Here is a 16,570-nt window from a genome sequence, read left to right as displayed (position 1 = left end):
TGTGTACCTGTGACTCTACACCTGCTGGAACCCCTTCCTCTGGCAGGTGAGCCCCGTGCTAGGGAAGGAGCAGGGTAAGAGCCAGGGCCTGGCCAGCTGCAGGGCCCTGGGGCTCCCTGGTGCTGCCCACGACTCCCTTCCCCTCTGTCTCCCACTGTCACCAGCAGCCAGTGCCCCCGGGAGCTGCTCGGGGTCTTCTGCTGCTCTCCGGACCCCTGGGACATCAGCACCTGGAGCTGCCTCCCCACACCAGTCAGAGTCAAAGCCCCTGGTCTGTTCTGGGAAGCAGGGGATGCATGGGGGGCTGGTTCATGCTCATCCTATGGCATCTGGCCCAGCAAATAATAAGTATTAATATAATAGTGATTTTTATTAATCTTTATTAATAGATTATTCTCTATGCCCCTGCCTTGCCTGGGGCTTAGCCCCCTCTCTCTGCTTGCTCCCTCTTGGCAAGGGAGGGCTGGTTGGGGGTTGGTGCTGACTCCAGCTGACTTCCCTGCTCTCTGCCCCATCAGGAGCTCCCTGGGTCTCTTCTGCTGCTGCTCAGGGTGGGCAGACAGGGAGAGATGGAGCCTCAGCCTGTGGGTTTCCCAGGCATCGTGGGGAGCTGGAAGGCACTTGGTGACAGCCCCCCCGAGAGGCCAAGGAAGGGCTCAGAGCAGCCCCTGAGCCCTGGCTGGAGCTCTGGTCATTGTCCTCAGTGGCCTCACGTTGTCTTGTACCTGGGGGGAGGCAGGGTGAGGAGGAGTCTCTGCTGGGGACAGAGACCCCCCCATGCCCCCCACTCACTGCTGTGACAGGTTGAGGTCTGGCCCGGCCCCTGCGAAGGACAACTGCTGCTCCAGCTCCGCGATGCGCAGGCCGATGTACCCCGAGGACAGCAGCAAGGCCACCATGCTGGGGACAGGCCAGCGTCAGCCAGGGGGCACAGGGTGGCCACATGGGGCAAGGAACAGTGCCATGGGCAGGCCCCTGTGTGCTCGCCCTGGGGATGGGGTCTGAGGGGACCCCAGCCTGCCCGTGCCACCCTAGAGCGGCTGTGTCAGTAGGGATGGGGCCTGGGGCTGTGAGCAGGTCCTGGGGACTCACAGCAGCAGGTAGATGATGATGATGATGTTGAGAGAGCTCAGCTGGGGGTTTATCCGGGACCAAAGTGCGGTGGCCCAGGCACAGAGCACGGCGTGGGGGCCCCCTGTCAGGACAAAGCAGTGCTAGTGGCACTGAGAGTCCGTGCTCAGCTCTGCCAGGGTGTAAACCCCCAGGATCATTCTCCTCCATCCCGAACCCCCTTACCCACCCCAGAGGCCACGTGTCTCTGCTGAGGGCACCCATTCACTGCTGCGGGGAACCAGCAGGGCCACCTCGCCATCCTCATCCTCCGCTTGCCTTGATCTCAGGTTTGGCTCATCTGCAGGTGACCGGGAGACGCTCGATGAATGCCCCAGGGAGGGGTCTAGGTGTCCTGCGGGCACACGGGGTCACAAAGTGTCGATCCTGCACTCCCTGGAGCTCTGGGGATGCTGGATGCGGGGGCGAGGGCCACGCGGTCCCAGACCACGCGTGTCTGTGGGGAAGGAGTGGAGCCCAGAGCTGCCAGTGGGGCACGGATGCGGGCAGGGACACGGGCAGGGCCGTGAGCAGGCGAGGAGAGCACCGGGGTAGCCGCTCACCCAGGGCTTCCTGGAGGCTGTTGGGCTCCGGGGTGCTCTGCTCCAGGGCTGACTGGCTCGACATCTGGAAGAGGACAAGCCCCGGGCATGATGTGTGCCCTCAAGGCACCTGCCCCACTGCCATGGGGACATGGGCAGGACCTGACCCACTGTGTCACCCACAGGTGGTGGTGAGTGACCCACCCACCCCAGGGAGGGTCCTGGGGTTTGTGTTGCCTCGGGCTGGGGCTTTTCATGTTCCCCCCCACGTCTTCCCAGGGGCCACTGCACCCAGCCCACCCCATCCAGGGGGCTAGGACCACTCCCATTGTACCCTCCTGCCCTCCATTCCCTGGCCTTACCTGAGACTTCTCAAGCGTTTCCTCACAGCTCACTGAGTCTCGAGGGCTCTGGCCGCTGTCCTGGACAAGGAGAGAGGAAGGGAGGTGTCCTGCAATGGATGGATGGAGCCCCCCTGCCCATCCAGTCCCCACGTACCTGCAGGTGTTTGCACACTGACCTCAGGAGCTGGTACGTGGCCTCTCGCTGGCGCAGCGACACAAAGAGGAACTGCCGGGGAGCGAGAAGGGGATTTGTGCCAGAGCTGCCCCCTCGGTCACGGCCCAGAGCCCACGGGGACCGAGACACTCCAGATAGCCCCAGGTGAGGCTGCCCCAGCGCTGTCCCCACGCTCACCTTTTCCCCCTTGGCCGTGCGGATGCTGATTGCATTGGGCACCAGCAGAGCCGTGTTGGTCTTCTTGAGGGCCGAGATGGAGGCGACAGGGACCACGGCCTGTGCCGGGGGAGGGGGGGACAGGCTGTGTCACCGTGTTCCCGGCTGCCACCTGCGCCCCTGCCCGCCCCGCTGGCCCCACGGCCACTCCAGCCCCACCTTGATGTCCTTGAGCAGGAGGCTGGAGTGGAAGCAGATGTGGCGGGAGGACACGTAGAGGCGGCCGTGGTAGGGCATTTCTCTCTGCCAGGCGCACGAGAAGCAGCCCAGCAGCGCGTCCTGCTCGGCGAGCTCCCCGAAGGCCCGGCGGTAGCTGCTGTCCTGCTTGCTCAGCTGCGGGAGGTCGGGGGGTTGGTGCTTGGGGCGGCCCTGGCACTGCGGGCACCCTGCAGCCCCTTGCTCCATCACCACGTCTGCATCAGAACCGGGACGAGCCTCGGTTCCCCAAAAGAGCGTCCAGCCGAGCCCATGAGGCCGGGGCTGGGGTCCTGCTCCTCAGCTCTGGTACCCCAAGACTCACCGAGGGGGATGGAGGTCCCTGCCTGCCCATGGCCGCCTGCTCTGTCTCTTTGCAGGAGGACTCATAGGTTCTGGATCTGGAAGGAGGCATCGGAGGGGGTGACTGGAGGGGCACAGGTGTGATGTGGGGCTGGGATGCGCCCCCATGAGGGGCAGCACCCACCTGGTGAGCTTGGGCTGCTCCAGCTGGGCACTTCCCCTCTCCTCCAGGCTCCGCCACTGCTTCTCCCCCAGCACCTCCCGCCTGCTGCGCCTCAGCTTCCCCGGCATGAGGGATGAGTCCGAGAGCTGGGAGAGAGGGGGCAGGTTGTGGGAACGGTCTATTGCTGCAGCACAGCAGATCCCAGTGTCACCAACCTGTCCCTCCACAGGGACATGGGCAGGACCTGACCCACTGTGTCACCCACAGGTGGTGGTGAGTGACCCACCCACCCCAGGGAGGACACGGGGCCGGGGCTCAGGCCACGCCGGGACCGGGACAGCAGAGCTCACCTGCTTCCATGACCCCTTTTCCCGTCCCATGGTTTGTCCTGGCTGCGACCCGCGTGGGCAGCAGGGGCTGGGGTGCCGGGGAAGGGGTGACCCCTGTCCCGGCGGGTGACGGGGAAAGCGCTCCCCGGACTGGGGGTGCCGGCGCGGGTCACGGCCGGTGCTGGCACCGCGTAGCCGGTCTGGCTCCGGAGCGGACGGGAAGGCGGCCGCGGCCCCAGACCCACGCGCGGCCCCACAACCCCGTCCCGGGCAGGCCCCGCGCGGTACCTGCTGGGGGCACAGCGGGGTCCCCCGTCCCGTCGGAGCTGTCCCGCTCCCGCTGCTTCCAGCGCCGTTCCTGCTCCGCTGCCACCTCCTCCTCCTCTTCCTCCTCCTTCTCCCGAGGAAGGGCAGCGGGCGGGGCCGGGCGGCCGCGGCAGGTTCGTCGGGAGCGGCCGGGGCAGCCCCAGCCCGAAACACCCCGGGGCTGCGCGGGGTGAGCCCCAGCCCGGCCCCGGGGAATGCGGGACCGGCCAGCTGCCCCCCAGACCAGCTGCAACCGCACTCCAGTCTCAGCAGTGCTGAGAGCCAGCGCGGCACAGCCCCAGACCCGCGGCACCCGGCAGTCCTGCGGCGTTCCACAGTGGGCACCCCGCAATCCGTGGGCACCCCGCAATCCCGGGACGTCCCGCGGTGCCGGGACTCCGCCCGGTGCTCGCTCCCCTCCCTCCTGCCCCGGCCCCCAAGGCCGGGCAGTGCTGGGGGCCCGCCCGCCCCTCGCCCCGGGGGTCGCTGCCGTGGGACCCCCAGGGGCAGGCGGGGAGCGGGCACGGCCGGGCCGGGGGCGCCGGCAGAGCCGGGGCAGCGCTCCCGCCGCGGGCCTGGGCAGGTGCGAAAGCCGCGGAGCCAGCCCGGCTCGGGCCCTGCTCTCTGCACCGGGGCTGGAAACGCCCTTCCCGCTGCGGGACACGCCAGAGAGCCGGGCCGGCCCCCGGAGGGACACGGCGCGGCCCGGGGGCTGCACCCCGCACCCCGGGCTGCCGCTCCATCCGCCGGATCCCGTTCCATTCCCGGCCACACGCGCGTGTCCCTCCCTGCCCTTGGCCACACCCTGTCACACCCCAGCCCCTGCACCCCCCTCAGCCCACACTCGTGTCCTCTGTGCACGCACGACCCCACAGCCCCCATGGGAGCCCCACAGAGGCTCCGTGCCAGCCCACCCAGAGGGCACACACGGAGCTGAGTGTGCAGGAACAGGGCACGGACCATGGAGAGCCCCTGCCATGGAGCCAGGCTAGGAGAGCTGGGGGTGCTCCCCTGGAAAGGAGAAGCTCCAGGGAGAGCTCAGAGCCCCTGGCAGGGCCTGAAGGGGCTCCAGGAGAGCTGGAGAGGGACTGGGGACAAGGATGGAGGGACAGGACACAGGGAATGGCTCCCACTGCCAGAGGGCAGGGCTGGATGTGAGATTGGGCAGGAATTGTTCCCTGGCAGGGTGGGCAGGCCCTGGCACAGGGTGCCCACCCTGGATCCCTGGCAGTGCCCAAGGCCAGGCTGGACAGGGCTGGGAGCAGCCTGGGACAGTGGAGGTGTCCCTGCCATGGCAGGGTGGCACTGGGTCCCTTTGAGGTCCCTCCCAGCCCAAAGCATCCCACGGGATATGGGATAACCCCCGGCACCCTCCCGCTCACAGCCCGCGTGCACCCAGCACATCCCTGCACACACGCGGGGCACACGCAGCACAGGCACACAGGGACACAAACACAGGATCACATACGTGTCAGCTATGGACACACTGTTCACACACACACACACACGGAGTCACACACACTCGCACTCACTCTCACACACCCATTCACACACACTCTTTCACACTCACTCTCACACTCACACACTGACACACACACACTCACTGTCACACACACACTATCACTGTCACATTCACTCTCACACACTGACACACACACTCTCACTGTCACACACAATCACACTCAGGCACACACACTCAGACACACTCACACTCTCACTCTCACACACACTCACACACACTCACTCTTTCACACACACTCACACACATACTCACACTGTCACACACACACAATCTGTCACACACACAATCACACACTCAGGCACACACAGACACACACTCTCACTGTCACACAATCAGTCACACACGCTCACTCTCACACTCCCACACACTCTCGCACACACACTCACTCACACATTCACTGTCACTCTCACATTCACACTCACATTCACTCTCACTCTCCCTCCCTCCCTCGCAGTCCCCGCCCCCGCCGCGCGCGGGCCGCTCCCATTGGCTGTCCGGCGGGGGGCGGTGCCGCGCACGGACCAATCGCGTTCCGCAGCGCTGCCCGCCATGGCCGCTGGGGGCGGTGCCGCCCCCCGGCCCCCGGGGCGCCCCCCGGCCCGGGCACCCCTACCCTGCTCCCAGCCCAGCCGTGCCCTCCGCACCCCGCAGCGGAGCCCGCCCCCCGTCCGGGGCCGTCAGCTGCGCTTGGCTTTTTCTCTCCTTCTTCTTTATAAAGTGCCGTTTGTACGTATTGACCTTACAAAAGCAGGTTAAAACCTCGGGCCCAGCGCCGCCCTCTTGTGAGGCTGCCCCGGCCTGGCCTAGGCCCTTCTAGTGTTCATTGTGCAGGAGAGAGGTGACAGGTGACCCTGCACCGGTGACACCGCACCTGGGACAGCCTTCATCGGCCCGGCGGGGTCGGGACACCAGAGCCCAGGGCGGGGACAGGGGGTCAGGGTGGGAATGTGAGTCCAGTGCGAGGAGACGGGGGTCACCCCCTCCCCAGAGTCCGGTGCCCCCAGTGCAGGGCACCCTCCAGGCTCGGAGTGTGGCGCCGCGGTGGCCCAGGGCATGGTGGCCGAGAATACAGCCCTGAGGACACAGCCCTGAGGACACGGTGGCTGAGGACACAGCCCTGAGGACACAGCCCCGTTCAGTTGACGTTGACGGTGCCGCTCTGGCTCTCTCCCTCAGTGCTGCCGCTTTCAGGGGTCATTGCGCTGCTCAGCCCCTGCAGGCTGACAGCACCTGGAGGAAGAGGAGGGACAGGTCAGGAGAGATGGCAGTGTGGAGTGACCCTCACGTGCTGGCCTGGTCCTCCTGGACTCTTCTGCTAGCACCAAGGGCATGACCCAACATGGCCCCACGCAGCATGAGGGGTCTGTCCTGTTCCCCCAACCACAGCAAGGCACTGGCACCCCGAGGGGCAGAGCAGGCACTGAGCAGGACTGCTGGCTACTCAGCCTGTCAAGGGTCAGCCCATAGTCCCCCACATTTGCTGCCACCCCTTGGAGCCCCAGGGCCAGCATGGCCATAACCAGGCCAGGGGGGTGCTGCCCTCCAGAAGGGCACAGCAAGCAAACACAGCCCCTCTCTATAGGCAGCAGGGAACTGAGACAGTGACCCTGCCCTGTGTCCTACTGTGAGGGTTCCCCTGCAAGCATGGCCACAAGCCAGCCCAGTAACAACAGTGCTCCCACCGCTGCCCCACTGGGGCCATCTGCAAAGACACTGTGGCGTTAGTCCAGGCTAGCACTGACCACAGGGTTCCCAGTGCTCCCAGCCCCACACACCTTGGGCTGCCCCCAAGCCCTCAGCCCCACTCACGGCAGCGGATCCGGATGGGCCACACCATGATGGAGCACAGTGTGGTGACAGCGGTGACAGCAATGCCACCAGTGACCAGCACCATCACCCAGCGGTAGAACTCGACACAGGCAGGGCAGCACAGCTCAGTCCTGCGAGGACAGGCAGGAATGTGGTTGGAGGCCAGGACTGGGGTCCCAGGCTATGGGCAATGGTCCCACATCCTCAGTCAGACTCAGGACTGGTTTCCACTGGGATGTGAGGGGAAGGCCCAGGGCAAGGATATCCTCAGGGTATGGCTTCGGCCCTCATCCACGGCCAGGAGAGAAGGTGAAGAAGGGTTTAAGGCAAATTAGAGCTGGACAAAAGAAGCCTCCAGGGAGACCTCAGAGACCCTTCCAGTGCCTAAAGGGGCTCCATGAGAGCTGGAGAGGGACTTGGGACAAGAGATGGGGTGCAGGACATGGAGGAATGGCTGCTTTCTACCACAGGGCAGGGTTAAATGGGATATTGGGAAAGAATTCTTCCCTTTGAGGGTGAGAAAGCCCTGGCACAGGTTGCCCAGAGCAGCTGTGGCTGCCCCATCCCTGGAAGTCTTCTAGTCCAGGCTGGACAGAGCTTGGAGCAACCAGGTGTAGTGGAAAGTGTCCCTGCCCATGGCAGGAGGTGGAAGGAGATGAACTTTAAGGTCCCTTCCAATCCAAACCATTGTGGGAGTCTACAAATCCAAGCTGGTTCCCTCCCATGTCTCTTGCTCCAACCCTGGAATATTTCCTCATGGCCCCCAAGCGATGGGGGTCCCAGCTCTGCAGAGACACTTACGGGCAGGGGTGCAGGTTCTGGATCAACATCACAGCCAGGCCATTGGCCATCTTGTCTGTGAAGCTCATGGCACCGTAGACAAACGCGCTGCTGTGCTGCGGGAGGAGAGGGAAGCGCGCTGAGCCGCACTGAGCCGCGCTGAGCCGCTCTGTGCCGCGCTGAGCCGCTCTGTGCCGCGCTGTGCCGCGCTGAGCCGCGCCGTGTGCCCTCTCATGGGCAGAGCCCTCACTGCAGCACAGCAGCAGAGCATGGGCACAACACTCACGGGGCCCAGCACACGGGGCCAGCAGAGCCCCCTCCCCGCGTCTCCATCCCCTAACCCTGAGCACTGCCCACTCCAGACCGTGGGTGCTGTGCCTGCCATGACCCCCACTCCATCCCAGCAGGAGCAGTGGCCGTACCGTGTTGGTGCCGATGAGATCTGCAGTCATAGACAGGGACGTGACCAGGATGGTGGCTGAGCCGGCCCCGAGCAGCACCGCCAGCCCGTAGATCTCATCTCCTATTGGCCTGGCCAGGGCCACCCAGGAGGCAAAGGCCAGGACCACCAGGATGCCCACAAAGTAAGTCAGCTGTGATGGGGACGGGCAGAGGGAGAAGAGGAAGTTCAAACATCAGCTGGCACTTGGTGAGGGAGGAGCAAGCAGGGAGGGCATGAGGCCAGATTGCCCAGGACCCATGAGGGATAGCCCTGGCTCTGTCCCAGCTGTATTTAAACAAGGAGACCCCAAAAGCAGGTCCTTGCTGTGCTCCAGGCTGTTCTGCAGCCCAAGGGTTAAGCCCAGGCAAAGTTGTGGAAGTGTGTTTGTGAGGGCAGGGGACACTCCACTGGCACCCAACAGCACAGAGGGGACACACTAGGGAAGCAGGTCCCTCCTGCTGGCATTGCAGACTGTGTGCCCACCCTGGCCAGTGTAACCAGACCCCCGCTCTGTCCCTGATGGGCACCACAGGGCTCTGCAGCCCAGTCAGGCCTGCATGGACATGGTAACTCTGGGCCAGCATTGCTTTCCCCAGCCTGAGAGATGTACAAGACAGGCCCCTGCCACCATCCCTGCCCACTACCCCCAGTCCCAGCAGGACCCAGATCCCATCCCTGCCCACCACACCCAGTCCCAGGATTTATGCTGCAGTAGGTGGTTGCTGACAGAGGGTCCATGAGGAGTCTCTGCTCTCCAGCTCAGGTGTGCCAGGAGCTTTGCTCACAGCCAGGATTTGGCCCCTGGTGCTCTCCTGGGGTCAAACTCCAACCTCTCCAGCACCCTGGACTCACATTCCGACCAATCCATTTGTTCACAGGTTTCATGAGGAATGAGGAGAGGAACCCACTGACGTACATCACTAGGGGAATGGTGGCAATGTACTTCTGCAAGGGACAAGGACAGGGAGATGAGCCCCAGGCCACACCGGGACACCTTCTCACGCACCCCTGGACCTGCCCTGGCCCACCTTGGAGAGCAGCAGCGAGTTGGTCAGATACATGGCGATGTAGGTCTGGGAAAGGTTGACGATGAGGCGGGTGGCCATGTAGAGCACCGCGACCTGGGAGGGGACAGGGCCAGGGCTCAGCCTGTGGGAAGGACCTGCCCTGCCCAGCTGTCATGGCACAGGTGCCCAGCAGCAAGAGGATGGCCCCTCTGAGGGGGTGGATGGGTGCCCAGAACAGCTCCCCTCTCCATCCCCACCCATTCCTAGGCAAGTCCCGTGGCAGCAGCCCAGGCCATACCTGGTAGAAGGAGGGCTCCAGCAGCCAGTCCTTCCAGAGCAGCAGTGGGCGTGGGGGGCCCGAGGGCTCCTTGTGCAGCAGTGGGGTGCTCTCCTCTGACTCGGGTAGCACCCCTGGTGGGTACGGCTTCTCCTTGGTGCCCAGGTGGAAGATGAGGGAGAACACGGCCCCCAGCCCCACCACAATGAGGGCCAAGTTCTGGTGAGGTAGTGGGGGTGAGCACAGCAGTGGGAGCAGCCCACCATCAGCCCCCCAGCAGTCTGGAGGGTAAGGAGGCATGTCCAAACCCCACGGAGGGCTCAGTGTGGCTCTGGCCCAGTTGGTGAGGTTTTATGGCACTGCCCCCTGACTGCCTCCAGTACCTCCCCAGCTGAGCCATGGGAAGAGGGAAGCCCAGGGACTATGCCTTGCCACTCACCCGAAACACAGGGATGTCCTGTGGGCCCAGGTGCTCCATGTGGTCGGGCTGGTCGGTCTGGAAGTTCAGCAGGAGCCAGGTCAGGCCGTACACAGTGATGTTGGCCATGACAGTGAAGGCATACCTGAGCAGAAGGAAACCTTGGGGTGATGCAGAGGGATAAGCATGGGGACAGCACAGCAGGACACCACTGCCCACAGCTGCCCTCCGAGCCAGACGTGCTACAGCCTCTGCACCCCAGTGTCATGGCTGAGGTGACATGGCACCTGGCCAGGCCTCAGCCTTAATGCTGCAATTCCCAGTGTGCCCAGTCCAAGCCTCGGGGCACGACTGGGAGGAAACCAAGATCCCTACAGGTCAGTCTGTTCCCCCCGCAGGCACAGCTCACCTCTGCTTCAAGAGTGCCAGGAGCTGCCTGACCCAGTACCCCAGAATGGGACCACTTGGACCCACGGTTACCCCACATCCTCCCTGCTCACCCTGCTCCATGGAATAAACATCCCATCCCATATCCCAGTCCTGACAGAGATGAGCCAAGTGCACTGCCCACCTGGCCCTGGAGACATCTCACCTCCAGAACAGTATCCAGAGCTGTGTCCAACTCTCCTTGAGGGCATCTGGGAGGGACAGTCCCTCCCAGATGCCACCCTAAATGCCACCGTCCATTCCCAAAGGAGAAGTGTCCCCAGCTCAGGGAAGTGTCCCACGGGATGTGTCATTGACATCCCTGCCATCAAGACATTCCCTCCTGCCACCAAAGGCTTTGGGTCACCAATGCAGGACCAGAGTCCTTTGGCAAATCCCACAGGACACCCACATGGCCAAGTCCTTGTCCTGCCAGGCCAAGAGTGTCTGGTGTGTCACAGCACCCAGAGTCCTCCTGTCACACAGTGATGGGACCCAGGGCAGCTCCCCCACGCTCAGGTGACCTCCAGGTGTGGCTGTGCTCACCTGAAAGCCGTGAGCTCCACCTTCCCATGGTCACTGCTCACCAGCTCAGGGATGAGGGCCAGGTGGGACACCTGTGTGGCTGCCCACCCAAACTGAAAGATGATGATGAAGGGGAGGTAGTAGATGAAGGCTGCCCATTGTGGAGTGCTGTCTCTGCAGGCCAGGCAGGGGCTGAAGACAAAGGGAAAGGACACGAGGACACAGGTGGTGCCTGGGGAGAGAGTGGAGCAGTGAGAGGCTGCACACCTGGCTGGGACTCCAATGTGACACACACAGCCCTCTCCAGGACAGGTTCTACCCCAGAGCTGGGGAGAGAGGTAAGCTTCTTCCCCAGACAGATGAGACACGTGGAGCTCCAGACACCCCCTCAGCCCATCCTGCACAGGAAATGTGGCACCCAGCCCAGACAGACACCCCCTAATCAAGGTCCTTCCCCAGCACAGCACTAGCACTGCTCTGTCTCCTCAAGACACCCCACGACAGACCCTCAGTGTCACACCCACAGACACCAGGAGGTTCTGGCTGTCCCCAGTGCAGATATCCAGTCAGATAACCCCTCCCTGCTGCCTGCCCATGATGATAAGGCACCCCTAGACTGGGAGGGCTCTGGTTGTCCCACGAGCACTGGCACCCCGCCTGTCTCCATGTCCCCTCTCCCATGGGGCTGGCAGAGTGGGGCTGGCAGAGAGAGCTGTGCTTCCACCTCACTTACAGACATCACCCGCAGCATGACAGGGTGACACAGAGCCACGGGGGCTCCAGGAAGGGCCCACTGAGTCAGGGACATCAGAGCCAGGCTCCTCCCTCTGCTGTGGCGGGACAGCCACAGGGACGCAGCCTGGGGACGCTGCACATAGGGGCCCTGCGTGGGGCACACAGGCCAGCTTGGCCTCACCCTCCCCTTTCCCAGAGTTACAGAATCTATCTGCCAAGCGGCTCCACAGACCCCCAGGCCCCAATGCAGAGCCTGGTATCCTGTCCCACGTCCCCCTGTACTGTCCTACATATCCTCAGCTTCACTGTGTGCTGATGAAGAGCCGTGCCTACAGCTGAGGGGAACCTGCTTTGCCAGGCCCCCAGGGTACCCTCTCCACTTTGCAAGAACCTCTCTTCCTCATGAGTGATTCCTCTTCCTCCCACACATGAAGGGGAATTCCTCCTCCTCCTCCTCCTCCTCCTCCTCCTCCTCGCTCCTACACAGCACAGCCATGCAGGCCAGGGCAAAGCCAAGGGTAGCAGTGACAATCCCACCCAGCCCCATCCATCCCACCAAGGGTGCTGGGTCCCCACACTGGCTCACAGTGCTCAGCTTTGGTGCTCCAGGACCTCTGGAGGACAGGGGACTCAGGCACATGTGGTGCCTGTGCCCCAAACCACAGGCATGGAAAGGTCCATGAGGGCTCAAACCAGCCCAGATCCTCTCTGTTCCCTGGGTTTTAGCTGGGCCCAGATGCGGGGTGAGGGTGCCAGGGCCCCACAGGGTCAGGCTCTGCAATGCTGTTGGGCTGTGAGGGCTCCCAGGGGAGCACTGGGGCAGGAGCTGTGGGACCCGGCTGCTGCAGCCTCCAGGGCTGCTCCTGTGCCCACCCTTGAGCCATCGCCACCTACACAACCACAGGAGTGTCACCTCCTCCTCGTGGCCCCTTGGGACAGGCAGTGTCCACCACCAGGGTCACCCCACTGGCCACCCCAAGGAGCTGTGCCCGTCTGGCACAGGGCTGCACCCCAATAGCCATGTACCCCAAGTGCCCAGGAGTGTCTGCACTGGGTCAGGGGGGTCCTGGGGACCCCCTGCTCTCCCATGCAGGGCCAAGGGAGCGCAGCCGAGACCATTCTGCCCTGCCTGCAGCACCCCATGGCAGCAAAGGCCCAGCTTCTCATCTCTGGCCCTGCGGGGCAGGTCATGAGAACACCAGCTGCTCAGCACAGGCGCCCGGGGCAGGTATTTTGGAACAGCACTGCCAGACAGGCTGAGACAGGCAGCAAAGAGCCGCTCACCCTTCCTCCCCCTGCTTCAGGAGGCCGGACCCCATGAAAGAGCCGGCGAGCAGGCAGGGACAGCCGGGAGCGCCTGTGGGAACCCCCGGGGCGGTGGGAAGATGCCACGATAGCAACTCGTGGTGTCTCCCCCGCCCCGAGGCTGCGGTTACACAACGTTTCCTCTGATCTGAGCACGGGTTTGCCACCGGACGAGACACAACAGCCCTCGCTGCAGCGTGATCGAGGGAGCCCGGTGGCCCCGGCGCAGCCGGATCCGGTGGGTTTGCCACCACCGCTGTCACTCTGTGGTCAGCCAAGGTGGGCGCCGGGGAATCCCCCCGCCTTGGGAAGAAGGAAAACAGGTCTGGAAAACAGCCTGGTGCCTGCTGCAGCCTGCCCCGGGCTGTGCTCTGCTCCCTGCACAGCCTGAGTTAGCATTTCTCCTCTGCTCGCTGGGCAGCAGCCGGCTGGAGCAGGGGGAGGAAACAGCTCCGGCCACTTCCCTAAATCCAGGCTGCCGATGCGGCTGGGGCTGGGGCAGGGGTGAAGCTGCCCCGCCAGCACTCTCCCTGACTCACCAAGCCAAGCTCCGGCGGGGTCAGACGCCTTATCAGGCTGCCGTTGAGTTGCACAAAGCATTGGTCGAGATAAATTTGGGATCAAGATAAGAGGAGCCACACTGCAACCGTCCTCCCTCCCCACGGGTGTGCTCTGGGCGAGGCAGTGCCCGATGTTACCGAGGGTTGTTATCAATGGCCGTTTTTTCCATCAACTGCCCCGTCCCCAATACCAGCTAAGCAGGATGTGCAGGCTCCTGCACTAGTCACGGCACCAAGGACCCCTCTTCAGGCCATGCTGTCCCCTCAGAGAGGAACCGAGGACCTCTCTCTACACCACACTGTCCCCTCAGAGAGGGACCTCAACAGATGGGTCCCCACCAGCCCCTGCACTCCATTGCATTTTTTGACCTAGGGCAGAATGCAAGACAAACCTGTCAATAATTCCTGTGAGCCAGAGCCTCCTGTGCATCCCATAGCTGTACCCCACTGCTGGCCCCCGGGGTGCACAGCCCCAGCACAGCCAAAGGCCCCGCACCATAGGGTCCCCCGCCCCGGGGACACTGAGAGCTGCTCAGGAAGCACCTGGGCTTTTGGGAAAGCCCAGATTTTACTGATGGTTTTTACTTGGTTTTGCTGTATCTCCAAGGTCTGAGCACATGGCTCTTGCCTCAGCTCACTGCCACCCACACACACAAAACCTGAGGGACAGTGGCGAGCCTGCTGGGGTGGGATGGTGCCCAGACAGGACAGGGATACCATGGTGCACCTTCCCCATCCAGGCTCAGCATCTCACTGTCCCCTAGACATGGAGCAACTCTGTCCCCACCTCGCTGCTGCTGGGGATCCCAGAAAGGCACCTCCCCAGGCTATCCCCTCCTCACAAGGCACCCCAGACCCATATCCTGTCACCCAGGGCACACACCAGAGCCCCTTCACCTTCCACAGGGGCAGAGCCCCAAGAGCCCCCAGGGCAGCCCTCCCTTCCATGGAAGAGCTGCTCCCTTCCACTCAAGGCCTCCCTTCTGCTCACCCCTGGGGCTGCCCCTCTCCGGCTGGGGAGACCCTGTCCCCACCTCACTGCCACATGATGGTCCCCCTCCCCGGAAAGGCTCCCACATCTTCAGGGAGACCTCCATGCCACAAGGCACCCTGGTTCCTCCCTGCTCCAGGGAACTCCCAAGGCTGATCCCCCAAGGCACCCTTGGACTTGCTCCCCCTCTTCCAGGGCACCCCAGAAAGGTACCCTGGGGCTGATCCTGTATCCCAGAGGGGCTCCTCCATGTCCCCACAGGGTCCCCCAGCAGAGTGTCCACCCCCATGTCCCCCCAGCAGAGCTGCTTGGGGCCAACCCCTCCACCCAGCATCTCCCACTGTCCCCCACCCTGGGCATCCTAGAAAGGTTTCTCCATGGTCATCCCTTCTTAGGGCATCCCAGAAAGGTTCCCCTGGGTAGCCCCAACTCAGGGAAACTCAGAAATGCTGCCTGTGGCCAAACTTCTCCCTTCTGGGCACCCCAGGAGGGTGTCTCCCATCCCCGGCATCCCCGAAAATATCCCCCAGGGTCACCCATTTTCACATGTCACCTTAGATAGGCACCCTCGGTCACATCCTCAGAACACCCTAGAAAGGCACCCCCAGAGCCATCCTCTCCACTTAGAGCGTCCCAAAAAGGCTCCCCCAGGTGCCCCCAACCCAGAGCACCCCAGAAGGTCTCCCTCACAGCCATACTCCTCCCCTCCCGCAACCGAAGCCCCTCAGGGTTACCCATCTCTTATCTTTGGCACCCCAGCAGTGTGTCCCACCCAAGGCACCCCAGAAAGGCTCCCTATGGCCATTCATTTCCATCTGGGCCAGCGCAGAAAGGCCACCCCGGGGCCACCCATTTTCACCCGAGATACCTTGGATAGGTACCCTTGGGCCACCCTAAGGTTCCCCCGTGTGTCCTTCAACACACAGCAACAAAGTAGGGTCCCTCGGGGCCACCGCTCTCCACTTAGAGCACCCTAGAAGGGCTCTCCACTTAGAGCACCCTAGAAGGACACCCCAGCAAGTCTCCCCCGAGGCCATCCCTCTTCCCTTAGAGCATCCCAGAAAGGCTCTGCCGGTTGTTCCGCAGCACCGACACACGGAAAGCTCCCCCGGCGTCATCCCGCTCTACTTACAGCACCGCAGTAAAGTTCCCCCCTCGGATGTCGCCCACTCAAGACACCCTAGAAAGGCTCTCCCGGGGTCAGCTCTCTCCACCCGGCTCCCCCCATCAGAGCTCCCGCTCCCCGCGCCCTCCGCCCAGGTGTCTCCGGTCCCTCCGGTCCCCGCACCCACCGGCCAGGTGCCAGCCCTTCCTGCGCCCGCAGCGGCCGCAGCCGTGGGCGCGGTCGGCCTCGAAGCCGAGCAGGGGCGTGCAGAGCCCGTCGGCCGCCTGCCCGGCCAGGAGCAGCCCGCCGGCCGCGCCGTGCCCGTAGCCGAGCACGGCGTGCAGGAAGGGCAGCAGGTAGGTGAACCACAGCGCCGAGCACGCGTCGTTCAGGAAGTGGCCGCACGCGAAGCTGAGCCGCGCCCGCAGCGGCAGCGCCGGGCCCGGGGACGGCGGCGACCGCGGCGGCTCCGCCATGGCCCGGCCTGAGCCCGCGGGGACGGCGGCGGCACGGGCCCGGCGGGAGGGACCGCCGGGAATGGGAGGGAACGGGGAGGGACGCGGAGGGAGGAGATGGCAGGGACAGGGAGGGACCGGCCGGCTCCGCTGATCCCCCGCATCCCCCGGAGATCCGTGCTGGGCGGGGCGGCCCGGGCAGCGGGAGGCGGGACGGGATCCCCGGCTCCACCGGGGATGTCCGCCCACCGGGGAGCGCCCGGCTCCACCGGGGATGCCCGCACAGCCGGGGAGCGCCCAGCTACACCAGTTACACCAGGGATGCCCGCACAGTGGGTGAGTGCCCAGTTACACCAGTTACACCAGTTACACCAGGGATGCCCGCACAGTGGGTGAGTGCCCAGTTACACCAGTTACACCAGGGATGCCCGCACAGCCGGTGAGTGCCCAGTTACACCAGTACCATCCCCACTCCAATCCCATGGCACTCCACTGCTGTTCCCACACTGTTCCCAGACACATGATAGCTA

The 16,570-nt window shown here is 64.0% G+C and overlaps 2 protein-coding genes across 2 annotated transcripts; both read right to left on the bottom strand.

Moving 5' to 3' along the window:
- Positions 1–363: 363 nt before the first annotated feature.
- Positions 364–5,756, bottom strand: LOC110469499 (uncharacterized). The gene is made up of 14 exons (XM_077788722.1): positions 5,596–5,756; positions 5,054–5,169; positions 3,666–4,336; positions 3,070–3,194; positions 2,908–2,983; positions 2,547–2,720; positions 2,349–2,447; positions 2,151–2,222; positions 2,015–2,074; positions 1,674–1,737; positions 1,301–1,465; positions 1,093–1,195; positions 793–900; positions 364–725 (listed from the first exon to the last, which is right to left on the bottom strand). Exons 1-14 carry the CDS (start codon positions 5,754–5,756, stop codon positions 710–712), a joined length of 2,010 nt encoding a protein of 669 aa, XP_077644848.1. The 3' UTR covers positions 364–709.
- A 136-nt stretch (positions 5,757–5,892) lies between these two features.
- MFSD12 (major facilitator superfamily domain containing 12) lies at positions 5,893–16,061 on the bottom strand. The gene is made up of 10 exons (XM_021528276.2): positions 15,773–16,061; positions 10,911–11,121; positions 9,960–10,083; positions 9,542–9,739; positions 9,265–9,357; positions 9,089–9,181; positions 8,217–8,387; positions 7,816–7,910; positions 7,015–7,145; positions 5,893–6,435 (listed from the first exon to the last, which is right to left on the bottom strand). The coding sequence occupies exons 1-10, from the start codon at positions 16,059–16,061 to the stop codon at positions 6,341–6,343; spliced, it is 1,500 nt and encodes a 499-aa protein (XP_021383951.1). The 3' UTR covers positions 5,893–6,340.
- Positions 16,062–16,570: the final 509 nt, after the last annotated feature.

The sequence above is a fragment of the Lonchura striata genome, chromosome 28 (genome assembly GCF_046129695.1).
Source record: "Lonchura striata isolate bLonStr1 chromosome 28, bLonStr1.mat, whole genome shotgun sequence".
In the NCBI taxonomy this organism is placed as follows: Eukaryota; Metazoa; Chordata; class Aves; order Passeriformes; family Estrildidae; genus Lonchura; species Lonchura striata.
Note: the sequence above shows the minus strand (reverse complement) of the source record. Positions and strands in the feature narration are given on the sequence as shown.

What these genes read in the sequence shown, in the direction of transcription:
- LOC110469499 (XM_077788722.1), bottom strand. Translation starts at nt 5,756, where the DNA reads ATGGCGGGCAGCGCTGCGGAACGCGATTGGTCCGTGCGCGGCACCGCC. An exon ending in GTGAGAGTGACAGTGAATGT is followed by an intron (nt 5,170 to 5,595) that starts GTGAGTGAGTGT and finishes GTGTGTGAACAG; the next exon opens with TGTGTCCATAGCTGACACGT. An exon ending in CAGTGTGCAAACACCTGCAG is followed by an intron (nt 2,075 to 2,150) that starts GTACGTGGGGAC and finishes CTCCTTGTCCAG; the next exon opens with GACAGCGGCCAGAGCCCTCG.
- MFSD12 (XM_021528276.2), bottom strand. Translation starts at nt 16,061, where the DNA reads ATGGCGGAGCCGCCGCGGTCGCCGCCGTCCCCGGGCCCGGCGCTGCCG. An exon ending in GAAGGGCTGGCACCTGGCCG is followed by an intron (nt 11,122 to 15,772) that starts GTGGGTGCGGGG and finishes CTCTCTCCCCAG; the next exon opens with GCACCACCTGTGTCCTCGTG. An exon ending in GCCCATCCGGATCCGCTGCC is followed by an intron (nt 6,436 to 7,014) that starts GTGAGTGGGGCT and finishes CTCTTCCTCCAG; the next exon opens with GTGCTGTCAGCCTGCAGGGG.